The sequence below is a fragment of the Piliocolobus tephrosceles genome, chromosome 2 (genome assembly GCF_002776525.5).
Source record: "Piliocolobus tephrosceles isolate RC106 chromosome 2, ASM277652v3, whole genome shotgun sequence".
NCBI lineage: Eukaryota > Metazoa > Chordata > Mammalia > Primates > Cercopithecidae > Piliocolobus > Piliocolobus tephrosceles.
In genome coordinates this window covers 103,156,472-103,171,042 of record NC_045435.1, presented here as the reverse complement: position 1 = coordinate 103,171,042, position 14,571 = coordinate 103,156,472, and the positions used below count along the sequence as shown (strand labels likewise).

Here is a 14,571-nt window from a genome sequence, read left to right as displayed (position 1 = left end):
ACCTTTGCAAACTTGCAAAAATAGTTACAAAACTAGTTATGAGAGCAGAACAAAGAATGATGGGATGGGGAGAGAATTTTAGGGGGACACTGAAAAGAACTTGTTTTTCTTGTACTTGCTTTTGGAACCCATTTTTGGGGGGCCTTTGCCTGGCTTTGCAGATAATGTTGTTATAGCTCCAGCTGGACTTTGGATGTTCATCTGCTGAGTTGGTGGCCACCTAAATAAAATGCTCCTGTTTCACCCAGTGATCTCTCTGGTCTCCTGATTCCCACAACATGTTAGCATTAATCACTAGGAATTTCATTATCTGAACAATGTGTATTATTTGTACAGGTTCTCATCTTTCTGAGAAACTCCAAACTTCTTTGAAAGAGGAGTGATGAATCCACTTCTTCAACAGCAGTTCATTCCTCTGACTTCTGCTCCAGTCACTCTACTGAAACTCCTCTCAATCAGGTCATCACTGACCTTCTATTTGTTATTTGCTAGCCTCTCTTCAGTCTTTATCCAGCTTCAGCTCTTTCGAATCTGATATTATTAATTGCCTTATCCATCTTGAAATATCTCCATTGGCTTCTGGAATGCCATTCTCCTCATGGTCCTCCTATGTCTCCAGTTGCTCTTTTTCAATTTAATGGTTCTTACTCCTACATCTAGCCTGAAATATTACCTGTCTGATTCACATCTCTTTGTCTTCCCTTATGTACTTGCCTAGGTGACCTTATCTCATCTATTTTCATGGTTTTAATTACCATGCATGCTGTTGACTACCAAACCAGCCCAGACTTTTCTCTTTCATTCATTCATTCATATTTCTTTTTCAAATTTTATATATCTTATTTATTTTTTATTGTATGTATATATTTCTTTTTAAATTTTCATATATTTTTTACTTGACTATGCATCTTTTTAAAATAACAGGCAAAGTAACATTAGCACATTTAAAGTTAATAATAATAATTCATATTATCTAATACACAACCTGTATTCAGACTCCCCCAGTCTTCCAAACTGTTCTTTAATAAACCTGGATCCGAGCTGGGATTACTCACTACATCAGGTTATTTCTGTGAAATCTCTTTTACTTCAAAACAGTTTCTTTTTCATGATTCTGACTTGTCAATGGGGAAGTTGTCCAGAAAAATATTCTACCTTTTGGATCAGTCTCATTGCTTCCTTATGGCATCATTTAGCTGTGTTTCCTGGAAACTGGAAGTTGGTTCTGTGAGCTTCAGTTAGGTGAATATAAGTTAAATATTTATGGCTAAATATTATGGCTAGAATTAATCCTATGTAAGTGTATATTATATTGCATCATATTAGGAGTCACAGCATATCTGGGTGTTCCACCATTAGTGATGCAGAGATTAACTCTGGTTTAGGGTGATGGCAGTCTAATCCCTGCAATGTACAGTTAGGTTATACTCTCTTTATCAGCCAGTGTTCCTTTAGTATCTATTCTGTGCCAAGTATTGTCCAGAGCTCAACCCATAATAGAAGTTCTCCCTGTATACCCACATGTCTCTTAAATGACAGAGAAAACCCAAAAATGCATTATATTAAAAACAGTGTGGTAGTAGTTTCCCAGAAAGAGGATATAGGCCAATTTAAGAGCGTGAAAGCTTTGATAATCTGCCCTGCCAGTTGTAAACCCTTAGGTGTGTGGAAAAAACAGTAGAGACTAATCACAAGAGTAAATCTTAGAAACAATGGCTGTAGGCCATGTGCAGTGGCTCACACCTGTAATCAAGCACTTTGGGAGGCCAAGTCATGGGGGTTGCTTGAGCCCAGGAGTTCAAGACCAGCCTGGGCAACATAATGACACCCTGTTTCTACAGAGAAAAACGAAAAAGTTAGCCAGGCATTGTAGTATGCACCTGTAGTCCCAGCTACTTGGGAGGCTGAGTGAGGCAGGAGGATCACTTGCCTAGGAGTTTGAGGTTAACAGTGAGCCATGAACAGGCCATTGCATTCCAGCCTGGGTGGCAGAGCAATACCCTGACTCAAAAAAATTGTATTGGCCAGGCGCAGTGGCTCACACCTGTAATCCCAGCACTTTGGGAGGCCGAGGAAGGCAGATCACGAGGTCAGGAGATTGAGACCATCCTGGCCAACATGGTGAAATCCCGTCTCTACTAAAATACAAAAAATTAGTAGGCATGGTGGAGTGTGCCTATAGTCCCATCTACTTGGGAGGCTGAGGAGGCTGAGGCAGGGGAATCGCTGGAACCTGGGAGGCAAAGATTGCAGCGGGCCAAGATCGCACCACTGCACTCCAGCCTGGTGACAGAGACAGACTCCGTTTCAAAAAAAAAATTCATTAAAATTTTAAAAATAGACATTCTTCAAAAATGATGATACTGTATAACTGCACTATATCCTCTGCCTTCATTCAGCGTGCCCTTAGCATCTTTATTTTATTTTATTTTTTTCTGAGACAGGGTCTCACTCTGTCACCCAGACTGGTGTATAGTGGTGCCATCACGGCTCACTGAAGCCTCCACTTCCCAGGCTCAGGTGATTTTCCCACCTCAGCCTCCCAAGTAACTGGGACTACAGGCATGCATCACCATCTCTGGCTTATTTTCTGTAGAAATGGGGTTTCCCCATGTTGCTCAGGGTAGTCCCGAACTGCTGGGTTCAAGAGATCCGCCCACCTAGGCTTCCCAAAGTGCTAGGATTACGGGTATGAGCCACTATGCCAAACTGCCCTTAGCATTCTTAATTTCCTCTCTTTCCTCCTTTCTTCCTTCGGCCCTCTTCCTGACTCCCCAACATGATTTTGAAACTTGTTTCTAGCTCAAAAGTTTAATATTAGTGTGGAAAACATTTGAGGTAGAAAAAGTTCATATTAATACTTAGATGTGGCCGGGCGCAGTGGCTCACGCCTGTAATCCCAGCATTTAGGGAGGCCGAGGTGGGCGGATCACGAGGTCAGGAGATTGAGACCATCCTGGTTAACACGGTGAAACCCCATCTCTACTAAAAATACAAAAAATTAGCCGGGCGTGGTGGCCGGCGCCTGTAGTCCCAGCTACTCTGGAGACTGAGGCAGGAGAATGGTGTGAACCCGGGAGGCGGAGCTTGAAAATTACTTAGATAGATGTATGTTTGGGCTCAGAAATACTTTTGAACTCTGTAGAGAATTAATATGGTAGCTAACTTAAACAGGTCTTAAGTTTCATCTAATAAATATTTGAGTTACCTGTATGTGCCATCTCAGTATGCTAAGTGCTAGGCTTCAACCCTTTTCATCTGGAGAAAAGTAACTTACTTTTCTGCTTGTGATGGGCCTCTCTGCCCCAACCTCATCCCAACTCATGAATAAACTGTGATACTTACTCTATGGTCCCTAACTGATGTTTCGTATTCCTGACTATTGTTTTAACAGTCTGATTCTGATCTCTAGTACACCTAATTTTCATTTCTTCCCCCTCTTTTACTCCAAATACTGATTTTCATATTTCCCATACCAGCCTAAATACCAAACTTTTAAACTCATGATTGCTTGGTAGTATGGTTCTGATGCTGCTGCTTTTGCATCCTGTCCTGATCCACATCATTACCACCTACCATAACAATTCCCTGGAAAGAGCCATTTCCCCTGATAGATGCTAATTTTCCATTTTGGTAGGCCTGGGCTGCCTACAAAATGAGGTTCCCAAGAGGGAAACATGGATGGCATTAAACTGGGCAAGTGTCTTCTGATATATTGACCATACATGGCAAGTTGTTCATGTCTGTGAAAAAAATTGATGCCCTTTGCCAGACTCCACTGAGCAATAGACATAGCTAAGACTTAGTAAGTTCATCATTTTGAGGTTGGAATCAGCCATTCAGTACTTGTCTCTTCTGATATTTTCTACTATCTCTTACCTGATAATCAGTTACTATATAATGATCATAGGAATCTAATTGCTGTATTGAAGGCAAGCCTCAAGTTCCTGTTGAAAACAAATGAGAAGACCAAGGGAGTTCTAAATATATTTTTTCTTAAGAAATAGTGTTTTATGATTATTTAATAAATCCCTTCATTCTGTATTTTACAGGTGATAAAACTGAGGCACAGTTAACTCACTTGCTCCTGATCACAAAGCTAGTTAGTACCAGAGCCAGGGCTCAAAGTTAGTGTTCTGAATTCCTATTCCAATCCCACTGAAGAAAGTAATTCTCCTATATTATAGGATGAGTGGCCTACAGTCTATATATATATATACACACACATATATATGTTAATTCAATGTTGTTTTGAACTCAAATATTTTTACATAAAGAGTATACATTGTAAATCTCTCTCTGCCCTCAACCCTTCAGAGAACCCTTGATTCTGCTCTCAAAGGATACCTTTATTACTAGTATTTTGAACCTCTTTTAGAAGTATTATTTGTATAGCTGGGCATGGTGGCTCACGCCTGTAATCCTAGCACTGTGGGAGGCTGAGGCGGGCAGATCACCTGAGGTCAGGAGTTCGAGACCAGCCTGGCCAGCATGGTGAAACCCCGTCTCTACTAAAAATACAAAAATTAGCTGGGCGTGGTAGTAGACACCTGTAATCCCAGCAACTTGGGAGACTGAGGCTCGAGAATCACTTGAACCCAGGACTCAGGTTGCAGTGAGCTGAGATCGCACCATTGCGCTCTAGCCTGGATGACAGGCGAGACTCTGTCTCAAAAAAAAAAAAAAAAAAAACAGAACTATTATTTGACTATTATTTGCATAGTTGTGTGTGAATGCCTCCCTACTTCTTTTTATGCAGATAGTGGGGTACAGCACTCACCTTGCATTTCCCACTTAAAAGTATCTTGGAAACTGTTCTATATCATCACATATAGATCTTATTATTATTACTATTATAGAAAATGTCAGATTTGTTCTTTTGAAAAAGCTGTATGGTATCCTATTTATGGATATACCATAATTTATTTAATCAATCTCTTTATGGATATTTAGGTTGTTTCTAATTCATTTTTTTTTTGCCATTGCAAACGATACTTAGTGAATATTCTTGTACATTGTCTTTGTGTACATACACTGTTAATTTATAGTTTGAATTACTAGAAGTAGACTTGCTCAGTCATAGGATATTTGCATTTTAAATCTTAACAGGTATTGTAAAAATTGCCTTTCAATTTATACTTCAGCAAAAATTTAAAAGTGCCTATTTTTGCACTCCTTTGCCAATATAATTTGTTTACATTAGTTTTTGTAAATCTTTGCTACTCTGCAAAGTGAAAGTGGTATCTCATAATTTTCATTTACATTTCCTTCCTTCCTCCTCTTTTTTTTTTTTTCAGGTTCTTGCTCTGGTTGTCCAAGCTGGAGTACAGTAATGCAGTTGTAGCTCATGGCAGCCTCAGTCTCCCAGACTCCAGCAGTCCTCCCGCCTCAGCCTCTCGAGTAGCTGGAACTACAGGCGTGGGTCACCATGCCCTGCTAATAATTATTTGTTTTTTGTAGAGACAGGGTCTTACTCTGTTGCCCGTGCTGGTCTCAAACTCCTGGGCTCAAGTGATCCTCCCACCTCGGTCTTCCAAAGTGTGCATTTACTTTTTTAGTGTAAATGATTGAGCATCTTTTCCTGAGTTTGAAAGCCATTTGTAGGTTGTTGGTTTTTTTCTGCAATCCATTGAACTCTAGTGTATCCAAATTCTGATTGCAAATAGAAACAAACTCACCAGCTCAAGCATAAAAGGGAAATTTATTAAAAGGATACAAGAGCCTGGGCGCAGTGGCTCACACCTACCTGTAATCCGAGCAATTTGGGAGGCCGAGGTGGGTGGATCAGTTGAGGTCAGTAGTTCGAGACCAGCCTGGCCAACATGGTGAAACCCCGTGTTTATTAAAAATACAAAAATTGGCCGGGCGCGATGGCTCAAGCCTGTAATCCCAGCACTTTGGGAGGCCGAGACGGGCGGATCACAAGGTCAGGAGATCGAGACCATCCTGGCTAACACGGTGAAAAAAAAAAAAAAAAAAAAAAATACAAAAATTAGCTGGGCATGGTGGTGCATTCCTATAATCCCAGCTGCTCTGGAGACTGAGACAGGAGAATGGCTTGAACCCGGGAGGAGGCAGAGATTGCAAGATTGTGCCACTGCACTCCAGCCTGGGCAACAGAGTGAGACTCCGTTTCAAAAAAAAAAAAAAAAAAAGATACAAGAATCAGTGCCTTGTAGGACCTAAGAGCAAAAATTCGATAAGACCTCAAAGAAGACTGGAATAGGCTACTAAAAAGCTATCAGAAACCATACAGTGCCTTCTCTCTACCTCTTGCCTCTGCTTTTCTCTGCATGTCTGCATCATTCCCTCCCATTAGTCTGGCAGAATATGGCCACACATAGGTTTGGGGTTGACATATTACAAGTTCTGTCAGTCAGAGAGAATGAATCTGTCCTTCTCTTGGGGAGACATAATCTTTGACATAGCCAGACAACATTTTCTGGATATTTACCTATGGTCATGGGAGCAGAATCATGTAGCAGAAATGTGATGACTGAAAATCCTGTTCTGTACTAGCTTGAGCAGATACTCAGTAGTAACCATTGATAGTAAGGTGTTGTTCTTTTTGTTCTTTTGTTCTTTCTTAACTTGCGGCAAGGTGGGAAATAAACAATGTGTTAATTGGAGAAAATTTAGAGAATGAGAGAAGCAAAAAATATTACCCAAATTTTCAGCTCGAAAAGGTAACATTGTAAACCTTTGGCATTTTTCTTTTCTTTTTTTTTTTTTTTGAGACAAGGTCTCCCTCGTCACCCAGGCTAGAGTGCAGTGGTGCGATCATGGCTCATTGCAGCTTAGACCTCCCTGGCTCAAGCGATTTTCCCACCTCAGCCTCCTGAGTAGCTGGAACTATAGGCACACGCCACCATGCCTGACTAATTTTTGTATTTTTTTGTAGAGACAGGATCTCACTATGTTGCTTAGGCTGGTCTCAACCCCCTGGGCTCAAGTGATCCTCCCCCTGTTTTAGCCTACCAAAGTATTCTCTCTTTTTTTCTGTATGAATTTATTATTTCATTTACAGGGTTGTAATCTATTTCATAGTCTGTTTTTACCCGTTAGTATGTGGTAAATGTCTTTCCATAACGTGAGTATTCTGTAACCCACCCATCCCAACATTTGTTTTTAATTTTTTACCATTAAGTAAGATGAGCATCTTTGTGGCTACATATTTAAGCATGTCTATGATTAGTTTCTGATGATAAATTCTTAGATAATTGCCAGTTTTGAAAAGTTGGCATTTTGAGTCTTTTGATCAATATAGCCATTTTCATATAGAAGCAGTCCTACTTATTGCAGTTTCAGGTGGAAAGCCTTACCACACAAATTGATACTGTGTCCTCAACCAAATTTAAAAGTTCTGGCCAGGCGCGGTGGCTCACGCCTGTAATCCCAGCACTTTGGGAGGCCGAGGCGGGCGGATCACGAGGTTAGGAGATTGAAACCATCCTGGCTAACACAGTGAAACCCTGTCTCTACTAAAAATACAAAAGCAATTAGCCGGATGTGGTGGTGGGCTCCTGTAGTCCCTGGTACTTGGGAGGCTGAAGCAAGAGAATGGCGTGAACCCAGGAGGCGGAGCTGGCAGTGAGCTGAGATCGTGCCACTGCACTCCAGCCTGGATGACAGAGCAAGACTCCATCTCAAAAAAAAAAAAAGCTCTAAGGCTTGTGGCTGGTATAAGTGTCTAATGGGGTCATTTATATTGGTGAATTCACCATGATCCAGTGATTCCTCTAGGCTCAGGAACTTTTTCTTTTTATACAGTAAGAATAGATCAGACTATTAGAGGCAGACTTAACATTAAGAATGACAGACCAATTACTCATCTCCTAGTCTGTATATATCTGTTTGCAATAAGAAATGGAATTAACAAGCACTTCTAGGCGCAGAAACTTTTTCTTTTTATACAGTAGATCAGACTATTAGAGGCAGATTTAACACTAAGTATGACAGACCAATTAACTCATCTTCTAGTCTGTATATATCTGTTTGCAATAAGAAATGGAATTAACAAGCAGGCTACCTATTTTAAATCAATCTGCCCGGTAATATTCTCTTAACTATGGACAAGTCACTACGTGGGAAGCCCAAGTTTTCAAAGGTCATTTGGCAAGCATGGAATTCAAACAGAGTTAGCAGACCTTTAGAACTGAAGTCCTCTCAGCTAGTATATAGCTTAAGGAAGTCTCACCCGCCATCAAAACATTCTTGCCAAGAAACCAATACTATTCTAAGTAGCTTAGCTTAGATTGTCTCTCCCTTAGATAATAACCTGAATGGGCACAGCAAATGTTTGCCTCTGTGATTATCATCTACTCTTTGATTCATTTCTTTATTCATTTACTTATTGCTTCTACAGCTGACCATCCCCTTTTTGATACATAGTTTCTTTTAGATAAATTAGTACACTGAGTTTGGTAACTGTCATATCTTAAAGACTAGAGAACCATTCTGTCTCTTTAAGGGTTAAAATCTCGTATCTCTGTTTTAGTTCATTATTTTGATTTGATGGTTTGATTTTCAGGTATTTCTGGGTTTTAGAATAGTGAACAGACTATATCACTAATATCTCTCCCTTCTCCTTCCCAGTTTCATACTACATGGACATACTTTCTTTCCTATTGTATATGTTTAAAAAATATATATTCAGATATTCTTATTAGCCAGGATCACTTTTCAACACTTTTTTTGGCACTCCACATGTCTAGCATATTTGGTATTAATTATAAGTAGGTCAGTTATTTCAGCCAGCAATTCTTCTATTTCACCTTTCAAGATATTTAAATTGAATCCAATAATTACTACATTTTTAAATGTGGTTTAGAATATCCTGTGGAAATTTTTTTTTTTTTTTTGAGACGGAGTCTTACTCTGTCACCCAGGCTGGAGTGCAGTGGCACAACCTCGGCTCACTACAACTTCCGCCTCCCGGGTTCAAGCACTTCTGCCTCAGCCTCCCGAGTAGCTGGGATAACAGGTGCCTGCCACCACACCCAGATAATTTTTGTATTCTTGGTAGAAACGGAGTTTCACCAGGTTGGCCAGGATGGTCTCGATCTCTTGACCTCATGATTCTCCCACCTCAGCCTCCCAAAGTGCTGGGATTACAAGTATGAGCTACCGTGCCTGGCCTGGATTTTTTACTTTAAAGAATTAATGAAGCTGAGCATGGTGACTCATGCTGTAATCTTCGTGCTGTGGGAGTCCAAGGCAGGAGAATGGCTTGAGCGCATGAGTTTGAGACCAGCCTGGGCAACATTGTGAGACCCCGTCTCTACAAAAAGAAAAAAAGAAATTTAAATTCACTAGATGTGGTGACATGTGCCTGTAGTCCCAACTACCTGGGAGGCTGAGGCAAGAGGCTCACTTCAGCCAGGAGTTGGAGTGGCAGTGAGCCACGATCTTGCCATTGTACTTTAGCCTTGGCAATAGAGTAAGACCTTGTCTCTATTAAAAAAAAAAAAGAAGAAGAATTAATTAAATAGAGTGACATGACATTCACTCTAGAAATAGATTACATGGGTATCCAAAATTTTATTTATGCTGTACTATCATCTTGCCTGCCATTTTGTTTACTTGCCATTATCAGCTGGAGTAACCTATTTCCTTTAAGGCCATTAGTTCTCTGCCTGAGATAAGTATTTCTCCAAGCTCAAGAAATAATGCTTTTATTGGGTTAACAGTCTCTGATGAGAACATCAGATATAGCTAATTAAGCTAAAAGCCATTTGGTTGCAAATAGGATATTTAATACAAGTAAAACTACTAGCTTGCTAATCCTTTCAGATAGACACACATTCTAGCAGACATTGAAGTTACCCTTTATTTATTGGTACTAAATATTTTAGCAAGTAGCTTTTCATGCTGTTTTCTCTTTCTGTTCCAAAGTACAAAAACAGATAACATATATTTATCGGGCTAAGAAGTCTTGAAAAAGGCAAGCAAGTTAAAAAAAGGGAAAGTATAAACCAAGTAATGTGGAATAAGGAAATGATAAAACAATATCCTATGATATATAATCATTACTCTGGATTTTATATTAAGACAGTTAGAAGTGATTTAACTTCGGTGACTAGCAGTGTTTGTTTTGATTAACCAATAAATAAGACTTTGAGGAATATCACCTTTTTTTGAGGATTTGTCTTAGATTTTAAATGTGTTTTAGGAAATGATACTTAATGGAAAGAATGGTAAATCAGTAGTTATACTGCTAAAGTATCTGGTGCTGTGTTCTCTTTATTTTTAATATTTTTATTTTGGAATTACCTGGAATATAATAAATATTACTGATAATATTTGGGTCCTTCTGTTAATGTTTTACTGAATACTAGGTAAAGGTTATATAATTTCCTGGATTCTTAAAAGTACTTTTGGTTGCATGTATGGAGAGAATTCTTTTCTCCCATATGTATTTCTGATTTTATAATGGAAAAAGTATGCCGGGCATAGAATAGGTAAGTGATTTGGTTAGTTGACATAGCTCTGAGTAAATATAGCTAGAATAGCTCTGTTAAAAGAGACACACCAGTATTGCTTGTTTTTTTCCTACTGTAATTGTGTAACAGCACAATGACTAAAATTACTAATCAGCGTTCTGATGTGAGTTTTTTTTCCCCCTCTATATTTAAGTAAGAGAAGAAGGATTGTTGGCATTTTTCTTTGTGAGACTTAACTTGTAGCAACCATAAAATGTAAATATGAAACATTTTCATTTAGATTATATTTGTGAAAAATATAAAAGCTAAATAATTTTAAAATTCCTAAACTATCAATTGAACCTTAAGAACAAAAAAATCGTGGATAGGCTTTTGGTTATTCCTGTCTCTATTTTAAATTTTAAAAATGAGAGAAGCTAGTGATTAACATAAACATTAGAATTCTTTTAGTGGTGTTAAAAGCTGTTTTTTGCATTCTAAAAATAGTTCAGGCTCATTATTGGTTTGGAAATTTGTAATGAGAGAAATGGGGGGAGCCACACAATTCAGAGACAACTATCTTTAGCATTTTGGTATATTCTTTCCAGATACATTTTTTAGATAGTATTGAACATGCCTACATTTTGGTATATTCTTTCCAGATACATTTTTTAGATAGTATTGAACATGCCTAATGTACAATTTTTCATCTTGCTTTTCTCCTTTAACATTCTTTGTTATAAACTCTGTTAGCCTTTTTAGTGATTACCCAATGTCTTGAGTTGGATTACCTTAATTTACTTGACTTTGTATTTTAAATATTAATTTCTAGACAAGTACATATACGTATTCCTTTAAAGGGTGCTTGAATTATACTATGAATTAATTTTTTAGAACTAGCAAGCTGATGAAAAAGCACCATTTTCCTACAGTTAGAAAAAAATGCATTGTCTTCCCTTGTGTGGTTATGCATATCTGAATCACTGCAAAACTGCATTTGAAAGTCATCCTTAATATTCCCAGGGTTCTGATTGGGTTAGATAGGATATTTGGACTGCTTCACAATTTTCAGGTCAAAACCAATAGTAAAAAATACCAACAGAAATTTTCTGTGGAATAATGATGTCACTAGCTCCCCTGTAAAGGTTCTCAAAGTAAGTAACTTCCAGCCTGTACTGTTTGGCACATGCACAGAGAAGAAACTTAGCTGTTTATAATAGTGTGTGGTTTGTTTTTAGAATTTTAAGAAAAAATCTTGATAATATTTTAATGTAATATTATTTATGTACACTAATAATTATTATTTTAGGTCCACTGGCTATTCTGAGGTGATAGTTGTCGTTGGAGGATGTGAGCGAGTTGGAGGATTTAATCTTCCATACACTGAGTGCTATGATCCTGTAACAGGAGAATGGAAGTCTTTGGCTAAGCTTCCAGAATTTACCAAATCAGAGTATGCAGTCTGTGCTCTAAGGAATGATATTCTTGTTTCAGGTAAATATAGAATTATTACAGTAGCTACTTTTAATTTGGACACAGCTTCATTATTTTAAACATCCACAGTGTCTTAAAATGTGAATACTCCCACTTTAGGAAGATCAGTTTACAACAAATAAAACCAAGCATGACTTTTTGCTCTTAAAAACAGATACAAGGCCAGGCACGGTGGCTCACACCTGTAAACCCAGCATTTTGGGAGGCCGAGGCGGGCAGATCACCAGGTCAGTAGATCGAGACCATCCTGACCAACATGGTGAAACCCCATCTCTACTAAAAAAAATACAAAAATTAGCCATGTGTGGTGGTGGGCAACTGTAGTCCCAGCTACTCGGGAGGCTGAGGCAGGAGAATTGCTTGAACTTGGGAGGTGGAGATTGCAGTGAGCTGAGATTGCGCCACTGCACTCCAGCCTGGTGACAAAGTGAGACTCGGTCTCAAAAACAAAAAACAACAACAACAAAAAACACAAACAGGTACAAGATGACATGGAATGATTTACAAAAGATCCACCAGAAAATGCCTTTAATCATGTCATACTTTAAATGCTCCCAAATGCATGTAGAATATGCTATAATTTTTTAAACTTTACCTCTTTGCATGTCAGAAGTACTCATAGAATTAAGCATCTCTAATTCACCCATGTTTTTGAAATTCTCCCCAGTTTATGAAATAAGATTTGCTTTAAAATTCTTAAGTTGAACTTCTTTATGATATGTGATATGTTACCTTTAAAATTAGAAAATAAAATGACAGACTTATACAAAGTATAACTATAGTATCTATGATGGGAAGTCTGTTAATTGGTAAAATAATTTCACCAGCTTTGCAGATTATTGTATATATTATCCACATTGAGAAATATAACAATACATACTTTATTTTTTACAATAGTATGCTTTTTGAAAAATGGGTGATTTAAAGAACAAACCTTTAGAATAAACCATTATTTGGGTGCTTCTGATGTCTTACTCTTAACAATGTTTTATGTCTGTAAAATTCACATCCTGTATTTTATTATTTTGGATCTATAATTATCACTTATCAAGGTAACAATGGGTAAAGTTTAAATTTGCTCTGTAGAACTATTTCCATTAAACTTCAAGAGGTCTTTATTTATTGAGCTGAATTCTCAAATTCTCGAATTAGATGAATGAATTCCATGTTTTCTTTACCTGTGCCTTGGTGGCACAGATCTCTTGGTGACAGCTATATCGTGATAAATTATTGTGTGTACATTGTTTTGCATTTAAAGGTGGAAGAATCAACAGCCGTGATGTCTGGATTTATAACTCACAGTTAAATATTTGGATCAGAGTTGCCTCTCTCAATAAAGGCAGATGGCGTCACAAAATGGCTGTCCTCCTTGGTAAAGTAAGAGAAACCACTTTTTATTACTATTGCTGGTATATTTCCAAAGTAAATACCACAGCTGAATCTTTCATTTTACTCACCCTCGGGGTATTTTGGATTCAAATTGTATTTCCTTCCATTTCTAACCTCAATAGATAAACCAAAGATATAAACAATATGACACTGTACTTTTGAATGGATATTTTGTTCTCCTAATTTGGAATTCATGGCAGTGCAGCACATTTCTCTTCTCATGCATCACTGGAGTCCAAATGCCTAAGAAGCATTGGAAAATAAAGGAGTTACATCAGATACAGACAGGCCAATGTGTAACCCATGCAGTTTGTTTTCTTTTTACTAACTTTGCCAGTCAGGCAGAGATATATTTATCCAAAGTCATGTATTTTATCTTTTTTTTATTTTAAATAAATATTAAGATAAACTCACTAACAGGCTGGGCACGGTGGCTCACGCCTGTAATCCCAGCACTTTGGGAGGCCGAGGCGGGCGAATCATGAGGTCAGGAGATCGAGACCATCCTGGCCAATGTGGCGAAACCCCATCTCTACTAAAAATACAAAAAATAAGCTGGGCGTGGTGGCATGTGCCTGTAGTCCCAGCTACTCAGGAGGCTGAGGCAGGAGAATTGCTTGAACCCGGGAGGCGGAGGTTGCAGTGAGCCGAGATCGCACCACTGCACTCCAGCCTGGTGACAGAGCGAGACTCCATCTCAAAAAAACTTAAAATTTAAATTTAAAAACTCACATTTTTAAAGAAAACCTATTCTTGACTGCAGCTAATGATTATTATAAACAATACATTACTTGGGTTCTGAACCATCTACTGTCTATAGGAAACTGAGAATCAAACTTTTTTTTTGTTTTTTGAGATATGTCTCACTCTGTTGCCCAAGCTGGAGTATAGTGGCATTATTTAGCTTGCTGCAACTTCTGCCTCCCCGGTGCAAGTGATTCTCCTGCCTCGGACACCTGAGTAGCTGGGATTATAGGTGTTCGCCACCACACCTGGCTAATTTTTGTATTTTTAATAGAGACAGGGTTTCGCCATGTTGGCCAGGCTGGTCTCCAACTCCTAAGCTCAAGTGATCCTCCCACCTCGGCCTCCCAGAAGGCTGGGATTATAGGCGTGAACCACCGCACCTAGCCAGTTTCCAAACTTTTTAAAAGCATCTACAGGTGGAGTTTCCAAAATACTTGGGACCAGAAGTGTTTCTGATTTGGGATTTTTTTTTCTTTTCTTTTTAGACAGGTTCTCACTCTGTTGCCCAGGCTAGAGGACA

At 38.5% G+C, this 14,571-nt stretch overlaps 1 protein-coding gene across 4 annotated transcripts in view; it reads left to right on the top strand.

The window, feature by feature from the left end:
* Positions 1–14,571, top strand: part of KLHL24 (kelch like family member 24) — a 50,863-nt gene that overhangs the window by 17,595 nt on the left and 18,697 nt on the right. For all 4 annotated transcript variants that reach the window (XM_023187486.1, XM_023187487.1, XM_023187488.1 and 1 more), the window contains 2 exons: positions 11,731–11,915; positions 13,174–13,292. In XM_023187486.1, the coding sequence (XP_023043254.1) occupies positions 11,731–11,915; positions 13,174–13,292 (304 nt within the window). The remainder of the gene's footprint in view (positions 1–11,730; positions 11,916–13,173; positions 13,293–14,571) is intronic.